This window comes from Mus pahari, chromosome 2, assembly GCF_900095145.1.
Source record: "Mus pahari chromosome 2, PAHARI_EIJ_v1.1, whole genome shotgun sequence".
NCBI lineage: Eukaryota > Metazoa > Chordata > Mammalia > Rodentia > Muridae > Mus > Mus pahari.
The window spans coordinates 23,698,002-23,719,046 of record NC_034591.1 but is presented as its reverse complement, the minus strand read 5'-3'; the positions used below and the strand labels follow the sequence as shown (position 1 = coordinate 23,719,046).

Here is a 21,045-nt window from a genome sequence, read left to right as displayed (position 1 = left end):
TTATTTATTTATTTTTGCCAGGATCAGGAATGGGAACGGGTGGGTTGGGGACCAGGGGGAGGGGATAAGGGATAGGGAATTTTCGGAGGGGAAACTAGGAAAGGGGATAACATTTGAAGTGTAAATAAAGAAAATATCTAATAAAAAAAAGAAATAACTAAATAAACCAAAAAAAAAAAAATAGGTATGCTTCTGGGAACAGACCTTTGATCTCTCAAGGATACCATAGTAAACCCCCAGCTCAGTCCCAGGCTGCCCCAGAGCCAGCTGGGCTGGGTCAATAGACACTGGGAACAGGAAGAGACCCAGCATGCTCACTCCACTCATTGTAAAACACACAAAGATCCCAGTTCCAGAGGACCCCCAGTCTCTCTCCCAACCCCCACCTCTCAGGATACAAGTTCCCAGGACACCTCCCATGTGTACTAATTTATGCTCAAACAGAAGCAGAATATATGATCATATTCAAGCCCTTTGATTTCAGAGAGTCTGTTTGGCCCAACCCCCACTTTGTCAGACAAAGAAATATATCTATCAAATCCGATATGCAAATTTCCCCTTCACTGAAGGGGCTCTTGACCTAACCTCACTCAGCACAAAGGTGGTGGGGACTGGTGTGGGTTAGGGCCTGGTGGATTCTCAAACTCCAGACGAAGTGGGAAGAGTTTGACAGGGCTTTAGAAGCTTTTGGATCACATCCCCTACACAACAAACAGGAAATGAATTCCTCTACTAGGATGACTTTACTAAGGAAACCTGTGCCTAAACTCAGTAGACCTAATACTGTATTATCACCAAAAACAACCCTGGTTGTGTAGTTTAGAGATGATTCAGGTCCATTGAGGTCCACCCCAGGAAAATCCCATCTGCAGCCACCCTCCTCTTCCTTCTTCTCCTCCTAGTTCTCCTCCTCTTCCTCCTCCTTTATTTGTTTTGTTGTTGTTATTGTTTTTGTGCGCCACCACTGCCCGGTTTTGTTGTTGTTTTTTCAAGACAGGGTTTCTCTGTGTAGCTTTTTTGGTTGTTGTCCTGGAACTGGCTTTGTAGACCAGGCTGGCCTCGAACTCACGGAGCCCCACCTGCCTCTGCCTCCTGAGTGCTGGGATTAGGGACTTGCCCCACCATGGTTAGGTTCTCTTTCTTCTTTGGGACTCTCATCTGGAAAAAGTCCATGGGCCTTAAACACACACTTCTGTAAATGCAATGGGGTCAAGATTGAATCCTGGGGGGGGGGGGAAGCATCACAGCATCCTTACTTGCCTTAATTGGGCTTCCAAGATAGGAGAACTGGCATGGAACCCCAGTTCTCCTTTGTGATGCATCTTGTCCACAGAGTCAGGTGGGATTAAGAACTAGGGCAAACACGGTTGAGAAACTCTATGGGCAGCAGATGGGACCTGTGTGGCCCCAGGAGTAAGCCGGATTCGGTTCTTTGAATCCGTGTTCCATAAGACAGAAATGATAAAAGTGATCCTCCTTGTAGCATCATAACAAAGATTTAGGATGTTATTTACAGAAAGCACATGGAACATAATAGGTACTCATGGAACACAAGTGTTCCTTTAATCCACCAAAAGGCAGAGCTGCATTTTCATCACCTCAGAGAGACAGCACCTAAAGACAACAGCTATGTGCTTGTACTATTTTTGGACTAGCTGTAGGCCTTTCAAAGCTGTGAAGCATTAATTCCAAGATGTTCCCCGCACTCAGTTCAAGACTTTCCAGCCAGGACCACCCTGTCATAATAAAAACCCCACTCATCCCAACAGAATCACTGCGTTAATTCTCTCCTGAACAAAACTTGTTGAGGGGGAAAATATAGTCCTTATTGTTTATCGTCCCCCATCCCCAATCCCTCTTGAAACAGATTTGCCTGCTACTTTTAAATTCACCCAACGAGGATTGTCTTAGGAATCTCCTGCCCTTCCCTGGGCCATTTCCGATCTTTTATTAACCTCTCACCTGGTTGGGAAGCCAAGCTCTAGAGACCTGGAACTCCCTCCCACTTTCCCCTCCTGTTTGGGGGAGAATGGAGCTAGCGAGAAAGTCCTGTTAGCAACCGCTTGATTTCCCAACCCACTTATTGATTCGTTACATTAAAAAAAAAAAAAAGCCCCTGGAAGCGTTTTAACAGTAAATATTTGATATGTGCGCAGGGTGAGGTCTGGATTCACACTCTAATACCTTCTCTGTCGGAAGCCCTTTCTTGGTTTTCCTGAACTCGGCCGGCAGGAGGAGGCGAGAGCCTGATAGTGACTCCCTTAGCCTGCGAACTGGCTCTGTCTGAGGGAGCAGTCCTAGGCCAATTCCCGCAAAGCCTTTTCCCTACACCCCCACAAGGTGAGGCTCCAATAGAACTTGGTTCTCACCTAGGGCCGGCTCAGTGGCGCCTGTGCAAACGACTTTCAAGTCGATGTGCATCTCTCAGAGTTGGAAAACTGCTCTCTCTCCACTCTGACTGAAGATTTGTAGGCTTCAACATCTAACACCGTATTTATACACACCGAAACCCTACAAACATTTGCGGCGCAGGATACTTTTGGGGGAGGGGCAGATAAGAAGGTTCGACCTGCTGAGGGTTAATGACAGGGACGCAAACCACCTTGAAGCAATCAACACTCAGGAACGCCAGAGATTTTGGGAAACCGAACAGTCTTCAGTGTGCAAAGCTCAGGGTCCTGGTTTGGGCACCTAGTGGACTTCAGGTGTGAGGACCCACCTAGTTCCTCAGTGCAGAACATTCCACAACTCCCGTAAGGGAGCACGAGTAGCTGGAGGGAGAAGATAAGGCTTCGGCCTCTGGAGAAACAAGGTGTCAAAGGGACTGGGGGGGGGGCAATCACTGGGACACAGGGTTACTGGCGCTCGCCACTCTCCCAGCAGCAAGGAAGCTGTAAGCTTGTGTTCAGCCTCCAAACTCTCCAACCTGCCTCCTCCGGCCACCTACGCTGTTCACCACCCGCTGCTTAGGACCTGGGGGCGCAGGGGCGGGGCGGCAGGCTAATTGGACCGTGACAGGTGAGCCCCTCGGCCAATCGCGGGGCGGACACCCCTCCTCGGGCCCCCGCTGAGCGCGCCAATCCCAGACTGCCCTGAGCTTCAAGTGTGCGGAGGGGCGCGGGTCCACACCAAGGCACCAGTGGCCTCGATGCGGTCGCTTGAGCTCTTGAGAGCAGAGAGTCGGTCTTCCCAACCCAAACTCGCATGAGCGCTCGCGTGGAAGTTCATACCAGTGAGTGGAGCGCGGTCCCCACGCGGACCGCAAAGAGGAGGCGCCTGGACGATGGTCGCTCTCGGCTGAGTTTCCGGCTGCGACTTTATTGGCAAAAAATCGCAGTAACAATACCGGCCCCAAGGCTGACCACCGCCACGCTCAGTCTCCGAAAGTCCGCACACGACTGCATCGCCTACCCTTGGACCCTGATTGTCAGCTCCAAACGAGCCGATGGAAAAATCCAAAAATTTCCGCATCGACGCCCTTCTGGCCGTGGATCCCCCGCGAGCCGCCTCTACGCAGAGCGCGCCTCTGGCCTTGGTCACTTCCCTCGCGACTACAGTATCTGGTCCTGGCCGCGGCAGCGGCGGCGGCGGGGGGACCAGTAGCGGGGCGAGCCGCAGCTGCAGTCCCGCGTCCTCGGAGGCCACTGCAGCGCCCAGTGACCGGCTGAGAGCTGAGAGCCCGTCGCCCCCACGCTTGCTGGCTGCACACTGTGCCCTGCTGCCCAAGCCTGGATTCCTGGGCGCCGGAGGAGGCGGCGGCGCGGCGGGTGGGCCGGGCACTCCCCACCACCACGCGCACCCTGGTGCAGCGGCCGCCGCGGCTGCCGCTGCGGCTGCCGCCGCTGCCGGTGGCCTGGCACTGGGGCTGCACCCGGGGGGCGCACAGGGCGGCGCGGGCCTGCCCGCACAGGCAGCTCTCTACGGACACCCGGTCTACAGTTACTCGGCGGCAGCTGCAGCGGCCGCGCTAGCCGGCCAGCACCCAGCGCTTTCCTACTCGTACCCTCAGGTGCAGGGCGCGCACCCTGCGCACCCTGCCGATCCCATCAAACTGGGTGCCAGCACCTTCCAACTGGACCAGTGGCTGCGCGCGTCTACTGCGGGCATGATCCTGCCCAAGATGCCGGACTTCAGCTGTGAGTACCTGCGCCGCACCCGGCCAGTTCTCATGCGCATCCTCCTCTCTCGCACCCCCTTCCTTTTCCTCTCACCCCTCAGCGAGTTGTGGAAGTGCATCGAAGCCTCTGTGGCTCATTCCTGGGCCTGTGAGGCCTCTCGTGGGCCGCACAGCGTGAAAGGAGCCGCAAATTATTAAGATGGCCACAAGCAGGCCTTGGCCTCTCTTTCTCTCTTAACAGGCAGGGGAGGTTGGAGGTGTGAGGCTAAAACCTAAAGAATAACCTGCAAGCTGGAAAAGGAAATGCACGGAAGGCTAGCCTCCATTATGGCAGGTTTTGGGGGTCGCTGAAACCGGGGACTTAGCTCGAGAACATGAACTTGGTCAGAGGTTCCATTATAGGCTATGAAGAGACACATCACTGGGTCCAGAAGTAGCTCTTCCATGGCCCTTGTAAGGGCTCTGCCTTCCTTTGAAGGGCAAGGCATTTGCGTGTCTCTGTCTCTCTGTCTCTCTGTCTGTGTCTCTGTGTCTGTCTGTCTGTCTGTCTCTCTCTCTCTCTCTCTCTCTCTGTGTGTGTGTGTGTGTGTGTGTGAGAGAGAGAGAGAGAGAGAGAGAGAGTGTGTGTGTTGGTGAGGGTGGGAGGTCCCTCTCAAACGACGACCAGCTGGTCTGTTTGAATATAGGGACTGTAAATAGAAAGTGCCTGGCTGGGAACTTCAGGTGCCCGACACCTTGGGGAGTTCCTGTCCAAGGTGAGGTCAAAAAAAGGTCCAGTCTTCTGCATCCTCTCTGTCACCCAATAGGGACAACCTTGCGGGGGGCATTTCAGACTTCTCTGGCACATGCAGCATCTGTGTAGGGCACCCTGGCTCTGATTTCTGCTCTGTGCCTGACTCGGATAGGGGCAAGCTGCCTTTCCATTCAGGATGGAGCAGAAGATGTATATGACTTTCTCCTGTCAGCCGTTCGACACCCAAACAAAGAGACCCCATTGTTTCCGTCTGAGTGGGTTTGTTTAGACTGGGGAGATGCAGGCACTGGAGGGAGAAAAAAAGCAAAAAAGAAAACAGAAATAAACATTTGCCAGAATTCAGATTCCTCTGCTGGAAGCGGTGGTCATGACTAAACAGAGAAAGCTAGGGCCCCAGAGACCCGCAGAAGTAGCAAGGTGGTGAGAGAATCACAGCCTGCACGCTTGTTTGCTCGCAGCCACCCAGGTTTTTCCCAGCTTGGCTCCAAGAAGGCTGGCCTTGTTGATCACTGCAAAGAGGAAAGGCTCCCATTAACCTCAGTTGGGCTGCAGCTCAGACTTATCTGAAATCATTCCTATTCACTAAGTCCTGGGCAGGACCTGAGCCTGGCCGAGGAACCCAGGTTTCAGATGGAAAGCCACCCTCAGATGTCTGGACTTTCCTGAGATGAGCTGGCCAGTGGTCAACAACAGGCCTCTATAGCTCTGGGTTTACTGCTACACAAGTGGTCTCTGGGAGAAAAGGGATGTTTTTGTGGAACCCATGATCATGCAAAATCCATGCAAGTGGAATCCCTTTTGCCAGCACATCCAGCCCATGATATCTCATGGTGTGGGCATTTAAAGTATGGCCATGTCTACATTAGGAAAAGAAATCCAAGCCCCAGATCCCAATGGGCACTAAGGAATGCAGCAGAGGGTGGCTGAATGCATTCTTTTCCCGGGACTTCCCTCTCCCCTGGGAAAACTAGCTTGGTTTTCTTTAATTGGTTGTTTCTACTGGATGGCATTTCCCAAATGATCCCTTCCAAGACAGCGTTTTAATTAGAGTTCTAATGTATTGTCAAGTTGGGAATTTGTAGCCTTGTTTAACTAAAGCAAGGGGCGTGGACCTTCCTATAAAGCAAATTACCCATCCCAGGGGAGCCTGAGCTCATCCCAGCCAGGGGCTGGCCTCTTTCTTTCCCTTGCTTTCTTTCTTTTATTGTCTAACACTTTTCGCACTCCTGGGAAATCAAGGGAAGTTTCATTTTGAGGTCATAAAATTCTCTGTGATGTAACGGTGCGAAATTATGTAAATAAAGCTGGACAGATCTCCTGGAACACACAGAAAGCCAGATCTACTTACAGCTCAACCTTTAATTGGAGTAATGAGAATCGTCCCAATAGGCTTCCAGTCCTCAGCCTTTGCCCTTAGCACTGGGAGGGGGAGTTTGTCAGCAGAGACGTGGAGACACCCTGATGAATTTAGACTTTCTAGCTTCAGTCCCTACTCTTCCTTTTCTCCCTCCCCCACCGTTCCTGCGCCCATGCCCCCTTTCTCTTCTGCTTTAAGATCCTGGTGGAACCAAAAGGATGGGTTCTTCTCCAGCTTGAGGTGGGAGAAAGCCCTCCATGAGGACGGGGCGGGGGGGGGGGGGGGGGGGGCCCCCCCGGGGCTCTATACTTGTTGGTCCAGTTTAGCTACCCAAGCCTTTAGACCAACCCTCCTCCTATTCATTCGGGTGGCCACTGAGAGCAGGCAACAGGCCCTCTTTAATCAAGACTCTCAAATGAGATGAGCTCTCCTCTTCCCCTTGATGTCTGAGATGTGGGCCATGGTGAGTGGGCACTGATGCTGAAGCGTCTGGAGGGTGGGCTCTGGAGGTTGGATCACGGGAGGGAAAAGGGCAGCGACGGGTGGAACACTATCTCGCCCTCAGTGGACAAATTTACAGAAGCCTCTTGCCCTTTCTGATCACAGCCCAGGCGCAGTCTAACCTCTTGGGGAAGTGCCGAAGGCCTCGCACGGCATTCACCAGCCAGCAGCTGTTGGAGCTGGAACACCAGTTCAAGCTCAACAAGTACCTGTCTCGACCCAAGCGTTTTGAGGTGGCTACCTCGCTCATGCTCACCGAGACTCAGGTGAGCGCCCGACGAACCGGGAGGCGGGTGCTGATTTGGAGAACTGAGCCCTAGCTTCTTTATCTTTAGGTTGGGTATTAATTTTCAGCGGGTGAGGTTCTAGGATGCTCTGGAGGTTTGATTCAGTTAAGTTGGAGAGCAGGCTCAGAATCTGTATTTAACAAGCTATTCTGGAGGTGTCCCTCAGGCCACATTCAAGGAAGTTATTTTTCTAAAAAGGTGCGGACTTGAGTTTGGTGACATGCGAGCTGCCTTGGTGCCTCGGTAGACCGAGGGCATTAAAACGCGCCCAGTTGGGGAGTTAGGGACACTACACCCATGGGGTTATTGTTAAATAGGGTAGATTTAGAGGCGAAGAAGTGGAGAAGCTGCTGCCCATTCAGCTTCTTAGTCCTCTAGCGAAACCCCATCTAGGGCGAGGGTGGGCCGAGGGGCAGGGGTCTCACCCTCTGGATTTGTGGGGATGCAGGTGGCCAGTTTCTCATGCCAGATTGTGCCTGCAGGTGAAGATTTGGTTCCAGAACCGCCGAATGAAATGGAAACGCAGCAAAAAGGCCAAAGAGCAGGCTGCGCAGGAGGCGGAGAAGCAGAAGGGCGGCGGGGGCAATGGCAAGGGTTGCACTGAGGAGAAGACAGAAGAGGAGCTGATGGGGCCCCCGGTTTCGGGGGACAAGGCCAGTGGCCGTCGCCTGCGGGACTTGCGGGACAGTGACCCGGATGAAGACGAGGATGATGAAGAAGAGGACAACTTCCCTTACAGCAATGGTGCGGGTGCCCAAGCTGCCTCATCTGACTGCTCATCTGAGGACGACTCGCCTCCCCCAAGACTAGGCGGGGGGCCTGGACACCAATCTCTGCCCCAGTAGTTGCCCCAAGGGCGGAAGCAGGGATGCGAAAGATGGCTACCTGGACTGCGGGGGTTGGGGGGGTTTCCAACCCCGTCCTAAGGCCTGCAGCCAGGCTGACAGCCTCTCCCTGAACCATGCATCCAAGGGCAGGCTGGGCTGCGGATCCTTTTTGGGCCCTCGAGGGGACAGCAAGAGAGAATAAGATAGGAGCTCCAATGTGAGCTTTCGTTCTTATACATTTAATTTCGGGTCCTTTTGCCAGAGGTATCTGAGAGGACCTATCCTTTCTAGGAGTGGCTCCTGCCTGACTCTTCCTACATCGGAGAAAGGAAAAAACCCGACAGTGTTAAGTGGCCTAGAAACTTGAACCCTCCTTTGGAGCCAACCATTCTGCTGAGAATTTAAACCAGAGGGAGGAAAAGGTGTTATGCCTACGTATGGGTGGGGGGTAGTGGAGTGAGATGTTATGTCATGAGCATTCAGATTGCTGAAAAAAAATCTCAGAATGGTAGTGTATTTTTGTATATTGTATTTATATATAAAGAAAGAAACATCTACTTATGCATGCTAAATTATTATTTAGCTTTCCCATCCCTCAGGGTGGAGATGGAATGTAAAATAAATTTTTTTTTTTTACTAGATGAGAGTGGAGGGGGAAAACCTTTAATTTTGGAAGGAGGGGGACTGAACCCTGTGCAAGCTAAGCAAGTGCTCCGCCACTAGCTCATCAGCGCTAACCCAGAAAACGCAAATCTTGTGAGATCTGTTTTGGCTGTGGGGTGATGTCTATTTCGTGATTATCAGCAAAGAGTAAAATTCAGAATGGCAAATGGATATCAGGACCACCTCTGTACCTGGGCCCCCAAGACGGGGATGTGATTCTGGAGGCTGAAGGTACAGGAGCGGGTGGGGGCAGGTGTGAAATGTTGCTAAAAATATCTGAGGCCAGGTGACAGAACAAGCCTGGCTTAAACCCTGTGTTGTGCGCGACTCTTAGCGGAGTGATTTTGTACCGTTTCTTTGCCATTTATTTGCTGGATCTTTTAGCTTCATTGGCATGGGAATATAGTATTCGAATGTTTCAGAAAATTAGCTGCCAGAAACTAAGTGTTAGTGGCATTTGGGGTCCTAGCGAAGGAGCTAAGCAAGCACATTTCCCAGAAAAGCGCTTAATGGCGTCGTGAAGCCCATTCTCCTTTTGACCTGGGCCCCTCCGCAGGCACTATGTCCCTTGTGCTAGCCAGGAACAATTTTGTTGAATCTGTTCAAATGTCTTCTGAGAGGACAGCGGCAGACGGCAAGAATGCTCCACGTCTGGGCTGCAGTGGCTTTAGGTTAATAAACCTCTGCAGCGAACGCCATCAATCCTGGAGCCCCCGGCCACCTGCGGCACACATGCGGGGACAAGCCCTAGGCGCACCGGGCCTCTGAGTCCTGACTCTGGTCAGAGGATAAGAGTTCTTTGGGTCTGGCTGGTACCCCGCCCCCATTTCCCATCGGTTATCTTAGCGGCCAGCCTCTGCCTGAGACCAGCAAAAGAGACGCCTCACAGTCACCCTCTCTAGTGTCTACTTTCTGTTGGTCACTTTGTCTCCCATACCTGGGTGAGGACGAGCAGCCCCCTAGTATTGCTTCTGCCCTCCATCCCTCCGTCCCTCCCTCCCAGTTGATGAGGATTCAGAGGAGCCTGGAGTTTGATCTGGGTGATTACAGCGGGGCCAGCAGGGCACTCCTCCATCTCAGAGCCGAGCCAGATTAATATCCTCCTGGCAGCTCATTATCACCCCGGGCTCCTTCCGTAAAATCCTAGCAGGCCTAGGCAGGGCGTGGGTCTGGAAGCCAGGCAGAGCAGCTGCTGAAAGCAGCCCGTGCGACCAGGATTCTAGCAGCTTTCTGATCCAAAGACATTTTGGGGCAACTGGGTTTACAACTGGCAGAGAAAATAAAGGACTGCAGGAAAGAAAATGGGAAAATCTGAGAGCAGTGGACAAGACACACAGATAAAGGGGATAACCATTTTTTCTTCTTTAAAAAAAGATGTATGTATCTCTTTAATTTCTAACACATTGGCGAGGTTCAGCCCGCAGCAATCTCTTCCTAGGCTTGCTCCACATTTGGGGCTTACTTTCCCTTTGAGGATGGTCTTCCCAGTCTTGGAGCCCTAAATACTGAGTAACAGAAACGGGGAAGGCCTGAGCGTGGCATGGAAAGGTTACAACCTACCTGGGAATTCAAGATACACCCCCATCTCAGGAGATGCTCCCCTGGAACAAAGGCAAGCGGGACGCTGAAGGAAGAATCAACCACAAGGACACCCCCCTTCCATTTCTCCCTACTAGGGTACAGCAGGACAGCAAATCTTTAGTTTGGCGCGCAGATCCGCGGCTAGCCTCAGTGTCTCAAGCCAGCAGTTTAATCGCGGCGGAATTTATCTCGCTAATAAATTTAATGATCAATTCGTTCTTGTCACAGTAGCTCTTCCCCAAATCAATTATAGCAAATTTAAATATAATCACTGGCTCATCCTAGCTTACTCCGGGCACGGCGCACATTCATTCAGCTTAACGAACTGCCCAGAGTCCTCGTAGCGTGCACGGAGGCCGCGCCCCCACTCCAGCCTCCTGCACTCTGGGTCACCAACTTGTCTCTGCCGCTGGCAAGGGCCACCTTGGGCCTCTCCTTCGTCCACACTCTAGCCTCTGCGACCCCAGGCCAGAATGGTGGGAATTCTGGGGGCTAAAAAACGGTTGGTTTTGCGGTCTTAAGATTTGGGCTCCTAGAATCAAGCCAATCAGATCTTCATAGTGGGTGGGCATCCTGATATCTGGAGTTTGAGTTCCAAGCATCATATGCAAATATCCTCAGGTGACCCAGACCTAAATGAGCTTCTGTAGAGTCCTGCGCTGTAAAGTCTGGGTCCGATTATAGAAGCCACAATCAAAGCTGGCATGAGCTCTTAGCACTTTTCTCATAACCTAAAAGTCTGACCCTGAATACTGATTTCTTTAGTGAGGCCGACAGAGACCATGAAGACAGTTCAATAATAGAAGGTCTGGAAGCCCAGAGCAAGCAGAAAGAAGAGGAGATGGGCCTGTTCTTTTCACATTATTCCTCCCCTGCCCAGTGTCCAGATGGGAGTCAGATTGCAGAGGCAAGCTTATACCTTATGACCCATAATGTACAGACAATAAAAACAAAAAATCAGACGGGAGTCCATCACTGTAAAATTTCAAAGCCACGAAGAACACAGTAGATAAAAGGGTCCACCTAGAAAAGACATAAACTGCTGCAAGCCAATGAGTTAACATGGAGACTAAAGAGCTACAGTTCAGTAACAACAAAAACCAAAACAACTCAACTTAAGACTCACAAAAGACTTGTCCAGGAAGAGAAACACAAACCTTTAGGGTGAGAGTGCCCTAGACAAATACAGAAGACTGTTGGTGAGGATGTGGAGGAATGTGATCCGTTGTATACTAGATGGTCATCTAAAGTGGTACAGTCATTGTGGAAAATAATATAGAAGTGTCTCAAAAAAAAAAAAAAAAAAAAAAGAATCAAAGCTGGACTGGGAATAGCTCAGCAGCAGAGTGCTTGCCTAGCATGTGTGAGGCCCTAGGTTCAATTCCCAGTGCCACCAAACAACAAAATTAAACCAATGTATAAACCAGAAGTCCTAGTTCTGAATATGACTCTAAAACATAGAGCAACCTAGATGTTCCATTGCAGGTCAAGCTATGAACAAAATGTTCATGCCATGGAGGAAGAAGGAAGGCTGTGCCACATGCCTCAGCATGGAGGAGCCCAGGTATGCCCTGCCTAAGGAAGCAAGCCACCACAGGGAAACAGATGCTGTAGGGCTTCACTTCTATAGGCACCATTTAATTAAACGTATACACATGTTTCTGTGTATGTTCATGTAAGTGCAGGTGCCCTTGGAGGGGGCAACAGATCCAGATCCCCTGCAACTGGAGTTACAGGCAATTATGTGATGACTTAGGTGTGGGCATCAAACTCTGTAAAGAGCAGAAAGTGACCTTAACTGGTGAGCATTCATCACATTGGCACCATTTTAGGTCTCTCAGACTTAGAAAGTCCTCTGGTGGTTTCCAAGGAATGGAAGGAGAGGATCTAGGGCAGTGGGTCTCAACCTGTGGGTCTCAACCCCTTTGTTGGGGGGGGGGTGTTGAAGGACCCTTTCACGGTGGTTGCATATCAGATATTCGCCTATAAGAATTCACAGCAGTAGCAAAATTATAGTTATAAAGTAGCAACAGAAATAATTTTATGGTTGGGGGACCACCACGACACGAGGAACTGTTTTAAAGGTTCACAGATTAGGAAAGTTGAGAACCACTGATCCAGGGAGCTGTTTACAGGGACAGAGCTTCAGTTTGGGAGAATAAAAAAGTCCTCAGATCTTTTACCTATAAGAAGGGTTTAGTTAACATTATTGTACTGTACACTTAGAAGCGGTGCTGAGGAAGATGGGGCGTATGCCTGTCATCCCAGCACTGCAGAGGTTGGCCGCCCTGAGCTAGTCTGATCTACATAGGAGAACTGTATCTAACCGATGAAGCCGGTGCCAGGAGTCTGTAATTCCACCATTCTGAAGGCTTAGGCAGGAAGATTGCCAGCGGCCAGTGTGGGCTGCTTTGTAAGACCCCCATCTTAAAAACAAAAACAAAAACAAAACCCAACCCCGAGGTGAAGAGTGTTTTCTGTTTTCACTCCAAGCCTCTGCATTTTACTCGTCATGTTCCCTTATCCCCGTGTCCCCTCTCTCTTCATTTAAAAATTAAGGTTGGAACTCTGTAGAACCAGCAAGTCAAGTCCATTGCTTTGTCCATCGCAAACCTTTCAGGACTATCAGTTAAAGGAGCCCCAGGAGTCCTTTCCTATTGCCCAGGGTGCAGGGCGGGTCTGAGAGCTTCCTCTGACTGGTCCTTAGAGTCAGTCCCAGGGCTGGAGTGGTAACCCTGGGAGGAGAGTGTCCCTGGAAGGCGGCCTGGAGACGTTGGAAACCTCTCTCGGAAGGGGCTGAGAGCATTCTTGAAATCTTTGCAAGGTGTAGGTGCCATGATGAATGCTCCCTGCCCCCCACTATCAAAGTCCGGTGGTACTCTGTCTCCCTCAATAAAATTAATCCTTCGGAGGTGTGACCTGCGCCAAGAGTGTTCAGACTACAAGGGCGAATATGTTTTTCAGATTTGAATTTTATGGTCGGATTAAAGTTTATTTTCCATAATAGGACACCTAATAAAACGCATAAAGCCGCCCCGAGCTCCAGCTGGTGGCCTCGTTTTACACTTTCACTTCGTAAATCACTTTAGGGCGCGCCAGGTGTGCGGCGGGGGCGCGCGGAGCCGGCGGTAGCAGCTTGGGTCCACACCCCGCAGCACCTCGCATTCGCTCGCTACTCCAACCTCCCGGAATCCGCATCCAGCAGGAGGCGGCTCGGCCCGGGTTTGCCAACCTGCGATATTCCTAGCCATACGGCCCCGCGCCGACCCCGCATTCCGCCACCCGCGCACCTGCCGCCCCGCCCCGGGTACACACGAAGGCTGACAAAGCGCGTCTCGGAGCCATTGTCCCGGGAGGCGCAGGGGCGGTGTGCAGGGTGACACCCCCCTGCGGGCGCGGCCAGGGCCAGAGCGCGGTTTACCCAGCTGGGTAGGAACAAAGGCGTGCGCCTTATCTCCTGGGCCTGCGCAACCGATTCTGTGTAGCGCGGAGCGGGGTCAGGCCCGGGGCGCGGGGTGGGACCCTAGGCTGGGACTACGAAAGGGAACTACCTGTCCGCGGGCTACACGAAGCCAGCGACGCGGCGGCGGAGTCCTGGGCTACCTTGGCCAAGTCCCCTGGAGACCTTGTTCCCGCAGGGTATTAAAATAGGTCCTAGGAGCTATGGCTGCAGTAGAACGGCCTTGGCTTCGCCCCTTGCGCGTCCCCTCATAGGTTCCTGTAAGAGTTCTAGGTGCCCTCAAGAGAAATGAGTTTGTCGGTGGAAGTGGAAGAATGGGACCCGCATTGGCGCCCCTGTTTAGTGTTGAAAGCCTACCTAATTTCACCAAGATGCCTGTAGGTTTTATATTTGTTATGTCTTAATTTTCCAGATTAAAATATTTCTTTCAACTATAATCTTTTTTATGCTGGAATTGAATGAAAGAGAGAGAGAGAGAGAGAGAGAGAGAGAGAGAGGGAAGGAGGGAGGGAGGGAGGGAGGGAGGGAAGGAGGGAGGGAGGGAGGGAGGGAGGGAGGGAGGGAGGGAGGGAAGGAGGGAGGGAGGGAGGGAGGGAAGAAAAGAAAACAAAAAAGCCAGAAAGGGGGCAAGGACCGTCTGGGAGCAGCTAGGAGCTCCCAGCTGGGGGCTCCCAGGTGGTCCGCAGCCTGTCTGGGTTAAGCCCTGGCTTAGCTGTCTCTTGCAAACTATGCCTCAGCCAGTTTCAGGGGCCCTTTTCTGCAACCAGAGGCACAACTCTCAGATCTGGTTGGCTCCAGCTCTTCAAGTCAGAGGCCAACAGAGACAGGAAACTTGTATTTAAAAAACAATAATCTACAAAGGGAATGTAAATTGTGTCTCCTCACAGTGCAGCACATATGTCCCATCTCTCAACTCCCAGGCCACTCACCTTGAAAGTCCCTTTATGTTGTGATTTCTGACCATCTTCCTGCCTTCTACCTGCAGAAGAGCTCTAGTTAGCAGTCCCTGCCTGCTTCATCCTTACTGCACTGTTCCTCTGCACTTTAGATGAGGCCAGGACTGGTCAATGAGACGCTTGCACATACAATAGAGCCGAAGCTTCAAACAGCACTGCCGCTCTGCCTACTTGGTAGCCAGTAGACATTTGGAGAGGCTGGGCAGACACAACCTTTCCAAGATGCCAGCAGATCACACATTATGATGTCTGACCAACTCCCGTCTAAATTAACTACTATCATGGGAAGACTTTAAGCTTCTCGTTGAGCTGCATATTACCCAGAAGCACCTTTATACACTGAGGGCCCTGTTGGCGCAGATCATATTTTCTAGCCAAGCCTTCATGATGTGTCACTGAGCCTGTTTATAGTTCCCTAGGCTGCTGCCTTATTACCAAGCAGTTTTTATCCAGTAACAATATTTATTCAGGTACCTGGTACTGCCAGGTCGAATACATACACTCTGTCCAGCAGGCTGAGATCTCCTAAGAAGGTTGTGCCTCAGCCCCTAGGGGAGAGCTCTGCAAAGCCACCCTCCAAGTGTGTGAAGGCACTGTCTTGCAATCGTACTTGACTGAGTTCAGGACCATGTCTGAGACTATGTCAGGATTGGGACGGCTCCATTTCTCTCTCATGTGAACATGCTGTCCAGGGTTGAGCTGGTGACCTCATCCTCTCGGATGACCAGACTCTTTATTTTTTTTTAAGATTTATTTATTTATTTTATGTATATGATGCTGTCTTTAGACACACCAGAAGAGGGCATCGGATCCTATTACAGATGGTTGTGAGCCACCATGTGGCTGCTGGGAATTGAACTCAGGACCTCTGGAAGAGCAGTCAGTGCTCTTAACCACAGTGCCATCTCTCCAGCCCTGATGACCAGACTCTTATCTGGTGACTTTTCCTCCGTGGGACTGTACCTAGCCACTAAGGGGGTGTGGTTATGTTGAGTTACTTTTCCCTGGCTGGAACCAAACACCTGACAAAAAGTAACTTCAGGGAGGAAGGCTTTATTTGGGTTTATGGTTTGAGACGGCATTTTATTTGTTTGAGTTTCTCTGTGTAGCCCTGGCTGTCCCAGAGCTCAGGCTGTAGACCAGGCTTGCATGAACTCAGAAATCTACCTGACTCTGCCTCCCAAGCGCTGGAATTAAAGGTGTGCACCACCAGGAGGAGCCAGCCAAGGACACAGCTTCCCTTTCCTTTTTATTCAGTCTGGAACCATGAGATGTTGCCTCCCACAGTCAGGGGTTTCCTCCTTAGTTACACCTCTTTGGAAATGACTGTACAGACATACCAAGAGGTGTATCTCCTAGGTGATACTAAATTTAGTCTAGGTGACAGTGACAATTAACCGTCACAGGAGATAAGGACTGATGTGTGGCTCTTCAGGACTTCAGGAATGGATCCTCTCCATCCTACTGGCCGGATTCAACACACAGCCACACAGAACCTCTAAGAACAAGAAAGGAGTTTCCATTTTTGGTTCACAGTGGATCTGGCTGAACTGTACAGCATACATGGTTGGACACGAGAATAACGAGAAACAACATATTCTGTTACTGGTAACTGGTCTGGATCTTTTTAAAAAAAGATTACACACACACACACACACACACACACACACACACACACACACACACACACAGAGATGGTTGTGAGCCACCATGTAGTTGATGGGAATTGAACTCAGGACCTCTGGAAGAGCAGCCAGTGCTCTTAACTGCTAAGCCATCTCTCCAGCACTGGAATGTTTTTTATTGTGGTAAATTTTATATATACTTTTCTTTTGCTGTGAGTGGTGCCATGTGGCTCCCCACTCTCTGTACTTCCACTTTCTAAACATCAACTCTGGGATCTGCCACTCACACTGAGCGGCCCAGTGCCCTCTGCCTTACTGCTGTGATCTTGCCTGTCAGGATTTGACTCCTTTAACATTTTTGGTTTTGTTTTAAATTTGATTTATTTTATTTTATTTTAATTTTTTTGTTTTTGTTTTTTTGAGACAAGGTTTCCTGGCTGTTCTGGAACTTGCACTGTAGACCACACTGGCTTTGACGCTCAAAACTGCCTGCCTTTGTCTCTCAAATGCCAGGATTAAAGGTGTGCACCACCATCCCTGGCAGGGCTTGAGGTTTTGTTTGTTTGGCTTTTAGAAACCAAGTCTGAGTAGCCTCAGTCAGAGATCTGCCTGCCTCACACCGACAGAGATCTGCCTGCCTCACACCAACAGAGATCTGCTTGCCTCTGCTTTCTGAGTGCTGAGGTTAAAGGAATGTGCTGCCAACACTGGCTTTTGTTTTTAATGTTTCATTTATTATTTGTGACTCTGTGTGTAAGTATTCATTTCATAGCACATGTGTGAAAATCAGAGGAGAATTTGTGGAGCTATTTTTCTCTTTCCATTTTTGTTTTGTTTTGAGACAGGGTCTTACTGTGTAGTCCTGGTTGACCTGAATTCCTTATATAGACCAGACTAACCTCAAACTCACAAAGGTCCACCCACCTTTCTTGCGTGTGTGCTAAGATTACAGGTGTGTGCCACCACACCTGACTCTCCTCCAAGTTTTATGTGGGTTCTGGGGACTGAACTGCTCAGGGGATCTGACTCCCTCACACAGGCAGGCAAAACACCAATGTATATAAAATGAATAATAAATCACACACACACACACACACACAGAGAGAGAGAGAGAGAGAGAGAGAGAGAGAGAGAGAGAGAGAGAGAGAGAGAGAGGTTTTGGTGTCTTTAACTCAGAAAGACCTTGAGACAAGGGGTCCCAGAACCCTAGGGGAACCTCTCCTGCCTGCCAGTTGCAGGTGGCTGATTCATTACCAAATTCTAGCTTAGCACCCCGTATGTACCCCAGTTGCCTCCCTTCAGCTGTACACTCTCAGTCCACACCTAGAGTTTCGAAGGCCTTCTCCTCTCTATCTTCATAAAGCAAAGTAATTTGCTTTTAATGACTGCTGGTGTATTCTTTCTCAGTTCTATTGGAGCAGATAATGTCTGCAGCCTTCCCTGTAGGTTAAACCACTGTGACCTTCATAATCAGAGTACAGAAATAAATTATATTTGCTCATATATGTTACTCTGTCTCAGGGCCTGGCTGCCTCTAATCGCAGACGGTGTGATAGTGTTTTGCTTTTATCAGGCCTCTCCCTCAAAGGTTACAAAGCATTTTATTATGCCATTAAGAAGGGGGGAGTGTCTTAGCCATTGGTTCCCACTGTAGCTACAGTGACACTTGGACTTCCGACCCTGGGGCTCTCCCACAATGGTGCCAGGAGAGGGTGAGCATAGCTCCTTAACAACTGTTCAGTCCATGAGATAAATGAAGCCTTCAGAACTGGGTGACATGGATTGGACTTGAAAGAACAGGGGCTAGTAGGGAAGTCTACTTCCTGGGCTCTAAGCTGAACACTGGTGCTGGGTCCAACTCCTGTTATATCCCAGAACCCGTTTGGCTGAGTCTCCGCTTGGTGGCAGGAAGCTGTTCGTGAGTCTGCTCTTGTAAGTTCTGATCCTTATCTGTCTCAGGGGAGATAGGCCAGGAAGGGTGTGGAATTCTGGAGGGCAGGGTCCATGAAGACCACTGGGCCCTGTATTTCTGGGTAAAACAGCTCCTCGACGGCCTGGAGGTGATACGTGGCTCTGTTGAGATGTTCCAAATAGTGACTGAGGCCACCCTAACACCAGGACTGTCTAAGGATGTGTCTGGTTCTAAGGCAGCCCGACCTGGACAGAACCTTCTGGAGGGACATATTTGCCACCTTGATGGACTATTTTAGCAGTGCCTCTTTGAGGGAGCAGAAGGATCCTCAAATGTTCATACACAAGTGACACCTGTGATGTAGCATGTCCGATTTGTGACATGGCATGTGAACCATGGTGCCATGTTCCCCAGGTAAGGCCTGGGGTGACAGATCCCTGCCTCCTGGTCCGGCGAGAGCCCAGCACCTATCCACAGCCTAGTTTACCAGTAAGCCCTACTATAGTGGAAAAGCAGGACTGTCATTTGCTAGGCTTAACCAGAAGACTGGGGGCTTCTGGCCCTCCCTCGCCATGCAGAGTGCTAGTGACCACCCATCATAGTGGGGTATCATCACTGGGGTCAGATCCATTAATAAAAATGGTGGAGGGTAAAGACAAAATAAGTCACAAATGATCACATTGTGTTTTAGATGAGTTAATTGAGTATTTTATGTCCCAAGTGTAAGCCACCTGCTTTTCTGTAGCTTCAAGCTCTGGATAAGTACTTACAGGAAGTCTGGATTGCTTTTGTGGTTTCTGTCTGGTAATTTATACCTTTGGGCATTTGGGGTTGTTTCTTTCTAGGAAATCAGAGTTTTGGCCATGGCTATGCAAAATTAAACAATGATAGTATTAATGGTTTTGGTCCCAGTTTTGTGCTATGCCATCTCAGATCCTGCTCACTGAAATGCTGGAGGCCAAGCTCACCTAGGTGCCTTGAGTCTTGTCATAAATGTTGGAGAGGGTCCTGGGCTTTGCCATACTCTTACTAGTAATTATTTTCCTGGAATGAGAAAACAGTGTCCTGGATAACTCACCAGCTTCTAAGGATTAAAACACAGACACTAGGTCTATGGCTGTAGCATGCTTAGAGTGCTTATACGTGATACTGGGTTTAATCTTCAGCACTGTGTAAACCTGGCATGGTGGTATCTATCTAGAATCCAGCTCTTGGAAAGTGAAGGCAGGAGGGTCAGAAGTTCAAGATCCTCCTCCTCATTTACTTATATAAAGAAAAAGTAAAATAGATACTAATATAGACTTCTACAATGGCATTCACAACAATCAGGTAGAGGAGCTGAGGTGGCTTAGCAGATAACATGCTTGCATGAGGTCCTGAGTTCAATCCCTAGCATCCACATAGAAAGTCAGGTGTGATGGTGTATATTCACATACAATAAATCCCAGGACTAGGGAAGGAGAAACAGAAGGATCTGGGGGCCACTTGCCAGCCAACAGAGCTTAATCAGTGAGTGACCCCATGTTAAAAGCTAAGTAGACAACTCCTGACACCCAAGGTTGACCTCTGCTCCCCAACTCCCACATACACCATGGGGGAGATAGAGACTCCCCTAGTAGCTCTTCAGGAAGAGAACCAGACTCTGTTCTCAAATCATAGTAGACAACTCCTTTCTATGGATCAGCACCTACTAGGTGACCAATAGAACACCAGGTCTTCTGAAAGACAGAGCAACAAGGGGCATTAAAGTTCAAAGAATCAGTGCTTGGGACCTACAGGCTGTCAGGTGTCAGTGACAGAAGCACTGAGGACAGATACACATGAAGTCTCAGGAGCCATATGCTGCACGGCTTGTTCTGGGGTAGTTCCCATCTCCCACTTTGTCCACAGAGATGTCACTAGCTCTCCCTTAGTGCCTAGTGTGTCTGCTATGGCAAACTCCCCTAATAGCTCTTCAGGATGGCAGGATGACAGATAAAACACAGCTGTTCCAAGACCCCAAATGACAGTAGATACTGATGAGGTATCTGTAGCACCAAGCAGGCTAGAATGGAATTGGATGGTTATTATATGGTTTCCCACAGGGTTTGCCTTTTAACTTTTGCAAATGAATTCCCTTTAGTCATCCTCCAGATGAAAACTAAACTTAATTGCACCATCAGCTTAAACTTACTCTGATGGAACACAGGAGCTCAGAATGTGAAGAGCCTAGAATTCCTAAGCAGCAGCCATTCCCAAGATGTTTAATTCAAAGCCATCCAGACCCCTGGGAAGAGGGACATTAGAATCACAGCGGGTCCAAGTGTGGCTGAGTGCTTGCTGCCTTTGCACAGTACCTGGATTGGATTCTCAGCACCCACAGCTATAAACCCAGTCCCAGTGCCCTCTTCTGACCTCCACAGGTGGTCACATGCATATGGTGTAGATACATACATGCAAGCAACAGTCATAAATATAAAATAAATATATCTTAAAATTTTCCCAGCCAGGCGTGATGGCACACGCCTTTAATCCCAGCACCTGGGAGGCAGAGGCAGGCGAATTTCTGAGTTTGAGGTCAGCCTTCTCTACAGAGTGAGTTCCAGGACAGCCAGGGCTACACAGAGAAAAAAAAAAAAAAAAGCAAACATGACATTCACACCCCATTTGCTCCTCTTTAGGGAAAGTGGCTATATAAACAACCCAGCCAGGAGCGGTATATCTGCTGTCCATATGGAATATGATGCTCCAGTGCATAGCCTTAGGTGCTGTGATGGTCCTGAGGGTATAGAAGTCTGCAACCATGGAAGGGGCAGGCTAAAGGTCAGGAGTAAAGAGGGGTGACATCTGCTCATTCAGGAAATAGCATGAAAATATATATAAACTTGCATATGTAACTTTATATGCAAGCAAATATAAAAGTGAACACATGGCCGGGTGGTGGTGGCACACGCCTTTAATCCCAGCACTTGGGAGGCAGAGGCAGGTGGATTTCTGAGTTCGAGGCCAGTCTGGTCTACAGAGTG

The 21,045-nt window shown here is 49.9% G+C and overlaps 1 protein-coding gene across 1 annotated transcript; it reads left to right on the top strand.

Moving 5' to 3' along the window:
• The first annotated feature begins 3,250 nt into the window (after positions 1-3,250).
• On the top strand, positions 3,251-7,905 carry Mnx1 (motor neuron and pancreas homeobox 1). The gene is made up of 3 exons (XM_021191744.1): positions 3,251-4,136; positions 6,835-6,995; positions 7,499-7,905. The coding sequence occupies exons 1-3, from the start codon at positions 3,446-3,448 to the stop codon at positions 7,859-7,861; spliced, it is 1,215 nt and encodes a 404-aa protein (XP_021047403.1). The 5' UTR covers positions 3,251-3,445; the 3' UTR covers positions 7,862-7,905.
• The last annotated feature ends 13,140 nt before the right edge of the window (positions 7,906-21,045 follow it).

Coding starts and splice junctions, on each gene's coding strand:
- Mnx1 (XM_021191744.1), top strand. CDS start 3,446: ATGGAAAAATCCAAAAATTTCCGCATCGACGCCCTTCTGGCCGTGGAT. Junction 4,137..6,834: donor CAAGATGCCGGACTTCAGCT/GTGAGTACCTGC, acceptor TTCTGATCACAG/CCCAGGCGCAGTCTAACCTC. Junction 6,996..7,498: donor TCATGCTCACCGAGACTCAG/GTGAGCGCCCGA, acceptor TTGTGCCTGCAG/GTGAAGATTTGGTTCCAGAA.